At 51.2% G+C, this 14216-nt stretch overlaps 1 protein-coding gene across 1 annotated transcript; it reads right to left on the bottom strand.

Annotated features, from left to right (window-relative positions):
- Positions 1-4642: 4642 nt before the first annotated feature.
- On the bottom strand, positions 4643-5698 carry FOXE3 (forkhead box E3). The gene has a single exon (XM_037021953.2). The coding sequence runs from the start codon at positions 5684-5686 to the stop codon at positions 4739-4741; it is 948 nt and encodes a 315-aa protein (XP_036877848.2). The 5' UTR covers positions 5687-5698; the 3' UTR covers positions 4643-4738.
- Positions 5699-14216: the final 8518 nt, after the last annotated feature.

Raw genomic sequence — 14216 nt, 5'->3', positions numbered from 1 at the left:
CAATACAGGATAGGGATGGAGGAAATTCTAAGGAAAACAGTGCAGAGAAATGTCAGGACCATGTGTGCACCGCAGACATGGAACACAATCAGCCCAGAGTGGAGCTGGAGGACAGAGGGCTCTGGGAGACAGACCACCAGGAGAGGAAGAACACAACAACCCAAAGCAGTGACAGAGTTCCTGATAAGTTTGACCTTGTGAAAACTTGTACCACAGTGTTTTTGGAAAACACAGGAAGATTTAGCCACAGATACAAAGAAAGCTGAGCAAATGAAAAAGAAGACATCAACTCCAGGGAAACTAAAAAGTTGCACACACACAAAAAAGGAATTGTCATGGCACAGTAGTAGCTTATCAGAGGAAAATACATAAATATATAGTAATAATAATGTAAAGCTTAAAAATGAATTTAACCAGAAGTTGGTAATTTGGGTGGGATGGGAAGAAATAGGTATTTTAGAGATAAATGATGATCTATCACAATAGGAAGTTAAACATTACTGTTTCAAGAGAGGAATATAAGCATGGAAAGACCAAAGTGTATTCCACAAAAGATGAATATGAATTGAAATTAGATGCAGTTAGGCACAAAACAGGTTTGAGAGAAGAACAAGACACCATCAAAGGCCTTTGATTGCTATTTTTTTTTGGTATCTTAATCTACAATTACATGAAGAACATTATGTTTACTAGACTCCCCCCATCACCAAGTCCCCCCCACAAACCCCATTACAGTCACTGTCCATCAGCATAGTAAGATGCTGTAAAATCACTACTTGTCTTTTCTGTGTTGCACAGCCCTCCCCATGCCCCCCACACTATACATGCTAATCGTAACGCCCCCTTTCTTTATTCCCCCCCCTTATCCCTCCCTTTCCACCCATCCTCCCCAGGTCCTTTCCCTTTGGTAACTGTTAGTCCATTCTTGGGTTCTGTGATTCTGCTGCTGTTTGGTTCCTTCAGTTTCTTTCTTTGTTCTTATACTCCACATATGAGTGAAATCATTTGATACTTGTCTTTCACCACCTAGCTTATTTCACTGAGCATAATACCCTATAGCTCCATCCATGTTGCTGCAAATGGTAGGACTTGTTTTCTTCTTATGGATGAATAATATTCCATTGTGTATATGTACCACATCTTCTTTATCCATTCATCTACTGATAGACACTCAGGTTGCTTCCATTTCTTGGCTATTGTAAACAGTGCTGCAATAAACATAGGGGTGCATCTGTCTTTTTCAAACTGGGCTGCTGCATTCTTCGGGTAAATTCCTAGAAGTGGAATTCCTGGGTCAAATGGTATTTCTACTTTGAGTTTTTTGAGGAACCTCCATACTGCTTTCCACAATGGTTGAACTAGTTTACATTCCCATCAGCAGTGTAGGTGGGTTCCCCTTTCTCCACAACCTCGCCAACATTTGTTGTTGTTTGTTTTTTGAATGGTGGCGATCCTTACTGGTGTGAGGTGATATCTCATTGTGGTTTTAATTTGCATTTCTCTGATGACTAGCTATGTGGAGCATCTTTTCATGTGTTTGTTGGCCATCTGAATTTCTTCTCTGGAGAACTGTCTTTTCAGCTCCTCTGACCATTTTTTAATTGGATTATTTGCTTTTTGTTTGTTGAGGTGTGTGATCTATTTATATATTTTGGATGCCTTTGATTGCTATTTAACTTGTTAGATTATATACTTGCTTTAATTCAATAAAAACAAAAATTAAGTGTTAAAAATGTGTTTGAAGTTGACTTCTAGTTTTCTGCAAGAATTAAGGAGGGTGAGGTAGAGTATTTACTTAATATTTTTGAAATCTCTATTCAGATTATTTTCTCTAAAGAGAGGAGGGAGGATAATACTGAAATCTCATTTATAGAAAAAAACTGCTTGGTGCTTTTTAAAGACAGACTTGGATTAGGGCTTTTGTTTTGTGTTTCAACATCTACCAAAGTCAAAATTCTTAGAGCACTCTATGCCATATAGCTTCCCAGGCAATAAACTCTATGAAGGCATAAACAGTCTCATATTTGTATTTGTACCTTGGCCTTAGAGCCTAGCACAAGCCTGGCATGCAGTAAGCCCTCAATGCTGTTGAATAAAGGAAAATCAAAGAGGCATTTTTAAAATAAAATCTTTCTGATTTTCCAACTCAGCAGTGACATTTTTAGTATTTCCAACAGATATTTCCCACCTGTCCTCATTGTTCCAAGATCCTAGGGACAGAGACCTGCAGGGTGGAGGCAAGAATGAAATTCAGAACTCATAAAGCACTTCCTTGGCTTCAGCGGAGTGAGAAGGGTTCTCCCCTTCACAGGAAATTTCTTGGATTTGGAAGGAATTTTTCAAGAGGTGCTCTGAGGCAGGAAGAGGGGCTGTAACACCATCTGGAGCAGAAGAAAGTTTTCAGTTCGATCTTTTTGGAGCTCTGCTCCTTAGAGATCTTTGCTACCTTCTGGGCCCCAAGGAGGAGCAATTTTTTCATCTGACAAATGGAGAAATAACCTCCACCTTCATCTCTTTCACCTTCTTTTGCCTCTTTTGCAAGTGACTGTAAAGGCTGCAAATGAGAAGTTGACAAAGCACTATCAACCCAGATTATTCAGTAGTCAGTAACAGCATTAGACAGTAGGGTTTCAGTCATTCAGTCAGTCAGTCAACAAACACTAAGTAAAGGGCTACTATGCAGCAGGGAAATTATATATGATTTTTGCTCAAAGGGGTTAAGAGCTGAGGGAGGGGCCAATCCAGTGCATTTTGTAACAGCCTATGCATACTCACCTTCCTGCCTCCAAAGAGAGCCTTCACTGCCCTCTCAGATTTCCTGCACCTTCACCTCTCTGAGCTGCCTACTCTCCACCCTCAACAGCCATCACCACCCCAGAGCTTTAAACTCCTGTCTCTAAGAGAGGTGCATCAGGCACATCCAACTTGCAACTCACCGTTTATCTGGGCCCAAGGCACACTGATCCCCTCCCCAACCTTCTCCACACCTAATCCAGGCCTATTAGACTGGGAGCCCTGGGGCAGAGCAGCTTGGACAAGCCTGATGCTTAACATTTGGGTGAGCACCAGAGAGCAGGACAGGGTCAAAGACCAACTCCCTCCCTCATACCAACAACCTCTGAGTGGGCTCAGTGCTGCCCTGTCCTTGGTGCTGGGGACAATCAGGAATCAGCTCAGGTCCCTGCTGCCCCAGCTCCCAATCCAGCAAGGGAGGTAAGACAGGAGGCAAAGGTATTGGTGCGGAGTCCAGTACCAGAATTTTGGCGGGAGATGTGTGGTTCTACAGCCTGGTCCTACTCCTTAAAGTAAGGAGCTTTGGCCTTTAAAACTGAGCCCCAAGCCTTGGCCCAGTGCCTTTCCTCCAGAATACTATGCATACTTACCACCTGGGAATTTTGTTAAAATGCAGAACCTAATGCTTCAGTGAGTATGAGGTAGACCCTGAGGGTCTGCATTTCTAACAAGTTCTCAGGTGATGCTGAAGGTCTGTGGACCACAGCTAGAGTACTCAAGGCTCTAGAGCACATATCTCACTTCCCTGAATACTGATTGGTAATGTGTCTTCCCCAAGGATCCATAAGCTCCATAAGGCAGGGATCTGGCCCATTTATTTAGTGATGTATTCCCAGTGCCTAATACAGTGCTTGGTACATTCAATAAGCACTCGTTGGAGGTATGGCCAATGCTCCCTTATCCATGTGAACTGGGATCAATCCCACACAGTAGACAAATCCACTGACCAAATGCACTCATGTGCACACCCCATCTCTTATCCACCAGCCTCTGGGATACAGCAGGTGACAGTATTTTACTAGACATACTATATACACAGCTATGACTTAAATCCATCCAAATTCTACTTCATGAACCTTTGTCTGATAAGTCACGAGGGGGCTCTCACCTGCTATGGCAACCCAAGATTTTGAACAAAGCTCACCCATGATCTCCCCAGACCACGCTCATAAGTCACCAGCCAGCACACCAAGCCCAGCAGGTTTCTTCTTTCTTTTTAATTAAACCAGCTTTAATTTAAAAAAATAACAACCTAGTAAGTTCTAAGTTATCCAGATAATGGGCAGCCCACTAACTCCCCTTTCAGTCAGGAGTTCCTGGTGCTGCTTGTCTCAGAAATCTCGAATTGTCCTCAGGATCTGGAGCAGCACTACCAGTGTGTCTATGTGGAAGGAGAGTTCTTTCCCAGTAAGAAATTGCCTCAGGTGGGTGGGGATGGGAGGGACAAACCTGCTGGGAAATGAAGGGAAGACAGCAAGAGAGTCATGAGCCTGGGAGTCTGACCCCTCCTAATAAGTTGTAAGAACACGAGGAAAGGTTGAAGAAATAAGGAACCAGTAGAGGAGGTGGCTTGAGATCTCAGTCCGGCTTCCCAGGGCTTGGAATGCACCAGCAACCTGGGATTGGGGCTCATTGGTGGTAACCCAGCTCCCAGACATGGGACCCCTAACAGCGCTGGCAGAGTGCACAGACTGGGACGGAGAAGAAATAAGGGGCTCACAAACCCGGGTAGGGGTCGGGGGCTCAGTCCTGTGAAGATATGGTGGGAGTCTCCCCAGAGATGGGGAACAAAGATGAAACAGGTGTGCTCAATCCAAGAGGCAGAAATAGGGAGCTCAGAGCAGTTCTCCGAGCCAAGAGGGCAGAGCGAGGGGGCGTTCACAGGCAGTGCCCCAGTCCTGCGGGAGAGGGGCCCTCAGGCTGCTCCGGCCGGTGGCGAAGGGGCTCACAGGTAGCGCTCCAGGCCCGGCGCGTAGGCCGGCTGCCGCAGGTAGGCGTCCCCGGGGCTGAGCGGGCCGAGCGCGGCTGCCGGCCCCGCCAAGGCCAGCAGAGGCTCAGCGGCAAGCGGGCCGGGGCCGGGCCCGGGCAGCGCCGGGGGCAGCCCCTGGCGCTCGGGGGCCTGCGAGTAGAGCGGCGGGGGTGCGGCGGCCGGGCAACGCGGGAAGGCGGCGCTGGCGTCGGGCGCGGCGCAGCAGGGCGGCTCGGGGGCCATCAGCCCCGCCAGCTCGGGCTGCAGGCTCACCAGGCTGTCGACGCTGAAGAGGCGCGCGGGCGGCGAGGGGCCCGGGTCGGCGGGGGGCGGCGGCGCGAGCAGCCCGGGGCCGGGCCTGTAGGGCGCGTAGGGGAAGGACGGCGGGCCGGCGGCGGGCCCGGGCGGCGCGGCCGGGAGCGCGGGCAGCTCGGCGCGCTTGAAGCGCTTGCGGCGCCGCAGGAAGCTGCCGTTGTCGAACATGTCGGCGGCCGCCGGGTCGAGCGTCCAGTAGTTGCCCTTGCCCGGGTTGCCCGGCTCGCGGGGCACCTTGACGAAGCAGTCGTTGAGCGTGAGGTTGTGGCGGATGCTGTTCTGCCACTTGCGCGGGCTGTCGCGGTAGAAGGCGAAGCGCTCGGTGATGAAGCGGTAGATGGCGGCCAGCGTGAGGCGGCGGCCCGGGGCGTGCGCCAGCGCCATGGCGATGAGCGCGATGTACGAGTAGGGCGGCTTCCCGCGCTGCAGGGGCCGCCGCCGCCGCCGTCCGGGGCCGGGCGCGGGCGCGGGCTCCGGCTCCCCGCGGCCCGCGACCGCCTCCTCGGGCTCCGGCCCTGGCTCAGCTCCGGCAAGCGGGGACGGCGGCGGCCCCGACGGCACGACCAAGGGCGGGGCCGGGAAGCCGGAGAAAGCAGCGGGCGGCTCCATGTCGCCGCGCCCTGTCAACGGGATGCTGCAGCCCCTGCCCAGGCGCCTCGGAGAGGGCAGGGGCCGCTGACCTGCTTTATATAAACACAGCTCCCCTCCCCCGCCTCCCCAACCAAGGGAGAGGGCTCGACCTTCCTCGCTGGCCAGCGCCTTCCCCCTAATTTGCTTTCCGAATCCCCCTACTATGCTCACAGTTCCCCCCTACATTTCGCCCCTCCCTGCTCTCAGCCCTTGGGGTTAGTCTTCCCCAGACATAGCCCTATCCCTTCCCTATCTTCACTGGGTCCGTCCTGGCTCCATCCCACCTGACCTGATCAGTGCCCTCCCCTCTCCACCACTCCCTCGGCTTCTCCCCCTTGGGTCAATGCCAACCACAAATCCACCCATTCTGGGACTATAACTTCACTTTCTGCACCACCACTCGCCCATTTTGTTTATCCCAGCTGAGTCCTGTCCTCTCCATTCTTCCTAGTCTCTTCCCAGTCCTTCCAACCACAAAGATGAGACAGAGTTGAGAGCCACCGAGGGCCACCTTGCCAGCCCTCAGCTTCCCATGGCTGTACTGGTCAGGAAGGTGTCAGGCCCACTCTTGGACATGAGAAGGGTATCTGGGGGGACAGGCAGAACAAGGAGGCTGGCTTTGTCTTAGGGAAGGATGTTTGGTGGCGCCAGGGCCACTATTTCCTCTCTCTGTTACCTCCCCACTCCCTATCATGTCCAGGCCACTTGTGAGCATCCTTTGAAAAAACAAAATTATGAAAAGTAGTCCAACTGCAGATTTGGGAGCCAGAGGACTGACAGCTTTACATCAAGAGCCCCTGGAAAATCTGTAACTCAGAGCTGTCTTTCTGGCTGCCTCTTCTCTGTGCCCCTTCTGTTCTAGAAAAAGGGCTCCCTTTCTCTCTCTCCCTCTCTCTCCCTCTCTCTCCCTCCCTCCCTCCCTCCCTCTCTCTCTCTCTCTCTCTCTCACACACACACACACACACACACACACACAGCGTGTGCACTGGGGAGATGCACAAAGCCGACCTGCATAACTGGAAGTTCCAGGGATCAGTTACTGGGTCAGAGAGAGACCCCCAAGTGCTTCCACAGACTGGAAGTCTGAAAGAGCTGCTTACTGACCCAGAAATGCCAGGTTCACATGGCACTGGGGCTGGGGTGGGGGTGTCTTCACAGTTTTTATTAAAAACTCACTGTGGGAAACACCAACCACCACCACCATCCAGATGAGGCTTGTCTGAAAGAGGCTTGCCTTGGGGGCAGGCAAGATGAAGGCAGCAGGGCTGGGGTTAGGTGAGGCAAGTGAAGCATCTAAGATGTACATTTTAAGGGGGCACTCACTCTCAAGGTGGCACAAGTGCAGTGGTCAGCACTTGAAAGCTGGGGCCTCCTTTAATTTCGGGTCCCAAGTGCCTCATCCCAGTTCTGGCCCTGATGTGACATGCTTCTAGGTACAGATGACCAAAGCTAACTACAGCGGGCCTGGGGCCTAGGGCTTCCAAATCCAAACTCGAAACTCAAGGGCCCCAATCTTCCAGCTCTAGTCTTAGGTGATAATACAACAGCCACATTACTGAGCATTTTGTATGTGACAAACACTTCAGATGCATTATCTGTCTTCAGCATGAACAACTTCTGAGGTAGGTACTGTGATTACCCCTGTTTTGCAGATGAGGAAGCTAAGGCTCTGAGAGGTTATGTGACCTACATAATTTCACACAGCTAGTCAAATGGTAGGGCTGGAATTAAACCCAGAGTTCAGAACACCAGTCCCGTGACTCTTCTAAGAACACCATATTTTAAAGCTGGGACTATAATTTTACTCTAGAGTTCTAGTTCTCACAACTTCAGCTGCAAAATTGATACCTAGCATCTCTCCTAACCTCCAGGTTAGCATATTCAAGTGTCCATTGGATATCACCCTCAACCTTACCACCCCCACAACCCTGACCTGCCCCCCTTCCTGCATTCCACATCTCAGCAAAGGGACCCTTTGTCCCTCACCAGATCAGAAATGTGGACATCACCTTGGGCTCCTTCCTCCCCATCACTCCCCACATCAAGCAATCTTCAAGTCCTACCAACTCCCCATGGATTCCAAAGTTCTCCTCTTCCAGTTCTCCTGGCCTCAATTTCACTATCATCCACTGAGCACTTCAGTGCGAGGCCCTCTGTCAGTGAGTAGGGAAGATGGCAAAAAAGAGACTTGCAATCACATGGAGAGATGGACACTTGGACAATAACAACTATGAGACGGTGGGCAGAGGGGGCTGCAAAAGCAGAGAGAATGATACTTGGAAATCTAGAGACATCCTTGCACCCCGTAACAGTGAGGAGTTGGACTGGTTTATCCACAAATAGGTCCCACCTCTGTACCCTCTCCACCTTGCCTTCTTTTGGTGAGCACCAGAGGAGAGGACAAGACAGGCAACTGCTGCAGCAGGGACTCTAGCTGCAAAGCTAAGTGACCTGCAGCCAGTTGCTTATTTGAGCCTTGGTTTTCTCACCTGCCAAATGGGGGAATAATGAACCCTGTCAGCATTGTAATGAGATTCAAATGCATCATGTAGGAAAGTGCCAGGCTCACACTGGCACTTGGTAATGGATTTTTTTTCTACTACATAACTGGCATTTCCAATATTAGACCAGGTAGGGAAGGAGAGGGAGAGGCAGAGTCAGAGAAGTGGTTTGGTTTCTGAGCCTACCTATTTTCAACTAGGTACAACATAATCCTGCATCTAGACTCAGGCACAGAACTAGAGCCACCATCTTCCCTTAGGCCTGGCACCCCCTTCAAAGTCCCCTGCCACAGCCTCTGTCTCATACCTCCAGATCTGAGGAGGTGTGGAGAGTGGCTCTTATTAGCTCCCATGGCCGACCCCAATTTCCTTGTACTTCTACTTTTCCAGTCCATGCACAGAGCCTGGGACATAGTATATGTTCAATAAATGATACCTATTTCACGGTTGGCTATACTAATCCTGGGGAGGGTGGGAGCAGGGAGCTGGGCCAAAGGGGTGAGAACCCAGACTTTTCCAGTTCTCTATGCCTGCCTGGCCCCCCTCTGTTGGGCCTGCTTCCCGGAGCTAAGCAGGCCGGTGTCAAGGGGTGGCCCAAGGGCTAATCCGTGTTTTCAGCGTGGCTGGGCCCTCTTTTCACAGGCCCTGGGCTGGACGGGACGCGGCTGAGCATCCGGACATAAGATGGCCAGTGAAGGCAGCCCCTTTCTCATGGGCCTGGATTCCAGGCGGCCCAGCGTCTGAGTGGAGCCCCTGGGGCGGGAGGAACACAGTGGCTGGGCTGGGCAGTCCTTTGTCTGACCATGCTGGGTGGATATTCAGGCTGGCAGGAGGGATTAATGGCCAGGGATTGGCCCTGGGGCCGGCCTTCCCACTGCCCTTTGGAGGCCAAAGGCCCAGGTCAGGGCACACAGTGTTGATGGCTCCCTAGATAGGAGTGGAAATTCCCACCCTGTCCAAAGCTGTTAGCATCAGCCCCAAGGCTCCCTGCCAACAGTCCCACCTCTACAGAGGCACCATGAGCCAAGATGGGCTTCAAGTCAAGGAATAGAGGGTGGGGGCCAGAGCTTCCCAACCACACTGCCGGGGAGAGGGGGCTGAGGCTAAAAGTCATTGCAGGCCCTTGCCTTGAGATTCACAGCTCCTCTAAGAGAGCCTCATGATTGTCCCTCCAGAGCTCCAGGGAAAAAGAACTATGTTAACACAATAAAGGTCCAAGGGGACCAGCCTGAGCTGTCACCAGACCTCACAGGGCTTCCTGGAATATTACTCAAATACCTCTAATTTGAGACCACTCTAGAGTCATTTATTCCTAAAGTCCTCCATCACGGATCCCATAGCCTAGAGGCTGCAGAAAGGCCTCAGGGACCAGAGACCACTCAGACACCCTCACCCCACCCCTGCCATCCAGCGGTCCTGCGGACCTCCTCCCTCCTACCCTCGAGACTAGAGCTGCCCAGGGCACTGCTCCTTCCTCAGTAGCCTGGGGCAAACAGCTCCAAGCTAGTTAGTGTGGCCTTTCTAACCAATCTGTTCCTACACTAGGTATGAAAGCATCAGTCCCAGCCTTACCTGAAGGGCCTAACCTCTGTGAGGTGCCCTTTGGGCTGAGGGGCCTGAGCCAGGCCCAGGAAAGGAAACAAGCAGGCCTGACTCTGGGGAGAGCATCAGGGAACAATCCAGGAGGAGGATGTCCCTCTTTGTTACTCTTCGTTCCTCAAGCACTTGCATTCAGCAAATCCGAAGTCTCTGTGTCCAGGCTGCCCTGGGTGCTAGGTGAGTAATGGTCAGTCCAACTGTTCTCTGCCTTCACTGTGCTCAGGAGGGGACAGCCATGCAGACACTCCCTGTATAGTGTGGTCAGTATGTGATGTGGGCAGAGAAGGAACTTGAGGGGCACAGAAGAGGGCCCTCACCCAGCCTGGTAAAGTCAGGAAGGCTTCCTGGAGGGGGAGAGCTCCCACTAGCCACATAGGGCAGGCCCCAGGCTAGATTAGGGCTTATTCTCTGTGCCCCCATCACATCTCTGTCACTGCACTTACCTTATTGACCCTTCGTGTGCCTGTTAGCTGCATTAGACTATGCACTGAGGGCAGGTACTGTATCTCACTCGTGTTTGTATCCCTGGTACTTGCTATAGTGCCTGGCACAAGGTGATGATCAATGAATATGTATCACATGGCTGGCAGGATGGCTGGAAACCAGGACAAGAAAACCACAGGAGCAAAGATATAAAGGCGAAAGGATCTAGTCCATTCTGGAAGTACAAGACATTCAGTGTTTCTCTACTAGAGCTAATATGTGTAAAGTTCTTAGGACACTTCCTGGCAGTGTAAATAATAGCTGTTGTTGCTATTACTATTCACTGTGGCTAGTATAGAGTGTCAGGTGGCTGAGACAAAGAAGGTAGATGGGGTCAGAATGTAGGTGACTTTATTTGCTTTATTTGCCAGGCTAAGGAGATCAGGTCTTTCTAGAGACAACAAGGAGCCTTTGAAGTTTTTACAGGGAAATAAAATAGTCAGAACTCTTGTTTAATCAGTGTGGCAGTGATGGACTAGAAAGGGAAGAGGCTGGAGGCTGAGAGACCAGATGGGAGGCTGAGCACTGACAAGATATGAACCAAGGTTTGGCTCTGGGGGAGCATCAGACCCTCATTGCCGTTCACTCCAGACCAGGACAGAGAGGACCTCTAGCCATCCATCTCAGGGGTGACTTAAACATCTACGTGTCACACAGCCCGGGAATTGGCCATCATCCTACTCCTTTCACTCCTTCCCTGGCCACCTCCAGTCACCGAGACCTGTCCATTCTCAGAAATCCCTCTCAAATCCATTCTCTTCTCTTGTCCCTCTGTCTTGGTCTTTGTTGAGGCCAGTATTTGTTCTCACACTGTCAAAGACAGGGGCCTCCTGGCTGGTCTCCTACCTGCCTCTGAGTCCTTCTCTACTCAGCAGTTAGAGCTCATCTGTGGCCCATGCGAAAACACCTGCAGGGGCTTCCCAGCACTCAGGAGTCAGACCAAATCATCACAGCGGCACCCCATAGGCCCCTATGCCTCAGTTTTCATCAACTGCCCTGTACCCTGCTGACCCCTCAAAACACGCACAACTATGCAGAGCTCTTCTGCTCTAAGCATTTGCTGATCAAAATGAGCACAAACTGCTTTGTCAACTTTAGATACAAATATAGTCTCATTTATTTTTCCAACCAGCACCTCAACCTCTCAAGACCTTTATTAACAGGAAGTCCCATCTTTTCCTCTGAAACACTCACCTGATGTATATGGTATATTCCTCTTTGAACTTGGAGAGCTGCTTGCTCAAGATAATCATTTTATCCTCTAGATAACATTTCCCAATTTCTCCTTCCTTTCCTTCCCCGGGCAGAAGGCCCACTGGCACTTCTGGCCCAACTGTACCCAACATGCTCTAAGTCTGCCTCCCTGTGCGCCCTGTTCATCCTTCAACTCGATGCCAGGCTGCAGAACTGCATGGCTCAGGGAGCATTTGTTGAGTGACTGAAAGACTACCTTGCTGAGTGACTGAATGAATGAATGAACAAACAAATGATCACACATATCTGGAAAGGCGAAAGATCCCTGTGCCTGATTTCCAGCAAGGAATCTGCCTCCTGCCCTCACTGCCTCTGCTTAGTTTTGTGGCCCTGGGCCAAGAACCCCCACGAGGTCCTTGCCTCAGCAGAGCCCAGACTCAGTGAAGGACCAGACTCAGACAATGTTGGCTCAGCCCTGAGGGTGTAATCCCAGCTGCTCCTAAACCACACAGCAGGCATGTGAAGTATGTTCCATGTCATTTCGGGCTGTCAGCGTTCTGCGTTCTGCCATCTAATTCACCCCACAACCTCAGCAATCTCAGCGCTCTCAGGCCTCCTCCCTGCTTCTCATTTCCAGGGAGGCTGAGGGGAAGTGATGCTGGCAGCCAGGCCAGCTGAACCAAGGGAGCCCAGGCTGGAGAAGAGGGTGTTTGGATCCACCACTCATTTACTATACAATCCTGAGCAAGTTGCACTTCTATGGCCCGTGTTAGTCACTTAAGTCCCTGGTGCCTGAAGAACTCGGAGGTGATCTAGGCCAGTGATTCCCAACCTATGGGCCCCGAAGCTAAAGCAAGGCATCTGGAAAGCACGTGGCACCCAGTGCTGTCTCTAAAAGAATGCACAATGTGTCTCACACACACACAAATGGACATTGAGGCTGCAGTGACTGATAGATCCCCACACAGAAAAACTTTGCAGTCATTTTTTTTCAGTCATTTTATTTTGAATCCATCAGTGGATTCTAAAAGCACAACCACTATCTTATGGAGCAGCTGAGAGGGATTTACAAATCCCTGTTCTTAAACTGCTGCTTTAGACCAATATACCTCTCTGCAATTTTGGATGTTGAGGGCCAGGAAGGGGAGAAATTTGCCTGAAGTCCCAAGGCAAGTCAGCGCAAAGCCAAAAATGGAGCCTAGGTCTCTGAGCCCCCAGCTCCTCCTCTGCATTACTCAGTGGTTTTACAATGATGCTGCTGTCTCCTGGCCGAGTCTGTGCTAGGCAGAGGGAGCCAGTGGTACAGATCAATGCTCCTGCCCTCAGGCACTGAGACTCCTCTGGGAGGGAGGCAGGTGTTATGCAGGGAGAGGAAACCCTGAACGCAGACTCCATCCCGCTCCTGAACTGGAGGCTGGGAATCAGGAAGTGGTGTGAGAAGACTGCTGTGTGTACCAACCCCTGCATTTGCAGTGTGGACGACGGACGGGATGGGTCTATCATTCAGGATGGGGTTGGCTTTCAAATAACAGAAAACTTCAACTCAAAGCTACTTGGGCTGTAAGGAAATATATTTTCTCCCTCACAAGAAGATCAAAGGTAGAATGAAGGCAGGGCTCTGACCCCCCTCCTGTGACATGCTTGGCTTTGCTATCCCCCAGGAGTTGGTTTCACCTTCCCACTGGGTACAAGATAATTACGGCCTCCAGCACTACAACGCCAGGTTCCAAGTACCCAGGAGAAGAGAGGCTGCCTCCTTCCACACAGGTTTCTGAGGAAAGGGAAGCTGCCCCCACCCCGTCTCCTCAGCTCTCATGGCCAGACTTGGGTCACTGCCCCTTTCTAAGCAGTCCCCGGCAAGGAGGCATGAACTACGGGGTTGGCGGGGACTAATCAGAACCTATCTATGCCCAGACAGGGAAGGGCGCTTGCTGTGTGGAAGAGAGTGGATTCTGAAAAAACTGGGTTGCCTTAGGAAGGAGAAGGAGAAGCCTTCAGCAATGTCTGCTACAAAGAGAGAAGGTAAAGGCTGGAAGCCGCAGCGGGAGCCACTGAGCCGGCAGCTTCAGAGAACTCACCTCTCTGCCTTATACAAACCGTCCCTCGCAGCTCTCTGCTCCAGGGGGCCGAGGTCTGGGACTCTCTTTGGATCCACACACAGGAGTCACCAAAGAGGAAGGGTTGTGCTTAGAAAAGACTGTTTTTCACACTGGGAAAGCACCAGTTCCGGTGAGAAGTGTCCTAGGCAGGGACCAGGGATAATGTCCTGTGAAAGACCATCTGGCTGGAGGACCTGGGGCAATCCTCCTGGCCTCCTGGAGCTCAGTTTCTCCTTTAGGGAAGTGGAAGCAGGTAGTTCTTCAGCGACATTCACCTCCTACAAAATGTTTAATCTCTCTCACCTTGGATGAGTGTCAAGGGGATGGGGGTGAGAGGTCAAGGAGAGGGAGGGGAGGGAGACTGGCCAGGCAGAAAGGCAGGGGCTGGTGCGTGGGGCCAGCTCCCACCAGCTGGTGGGATTAGGTGCATCCCGTCCTAGCTCTGCTTTCCATGACATGTGGGTAGTTTGAAATTGGCCACAGTGGGAGATTTTACACCACAGACATGGGCAAATGCTACAGATCGAAACCTACCTCCCCCACCCCAGCACCCCCAGAGATCCAGCTGTTAAACATTCACTGGCCCACCACTTGGCAACACTCCAGTGATAAAAGAATAAAATGCTCAGGCAA

Source organism: Manis javanica, chromosome 4, assembly GCF_040802235.1.
Source record: "Manis javanica isolate MJ-LG chromosome 4, MJ_LKY, whole genome shotgun sequence".
Taxonomy (NCBI): Eukaryota; Metazoa; Chordata; class Mammalia; order Pholidota; family Manidae; genus Manis; species Manis javanica.
Note: the sequence above shows the minus strand (reverse complement) of the source record. Positions and strands in the feature narration are given on the sequence as shown.

Excerpts from the sequence above, each read along its gene's own strand:
- FOXE3 (XM_037021953.2), bottom strand. The coding sequence starts at position 5,686 with ATGGAGCCGCCCGCTGCTTTCTCCGGCTTCCCGGCCCCGCCCTTGGTC.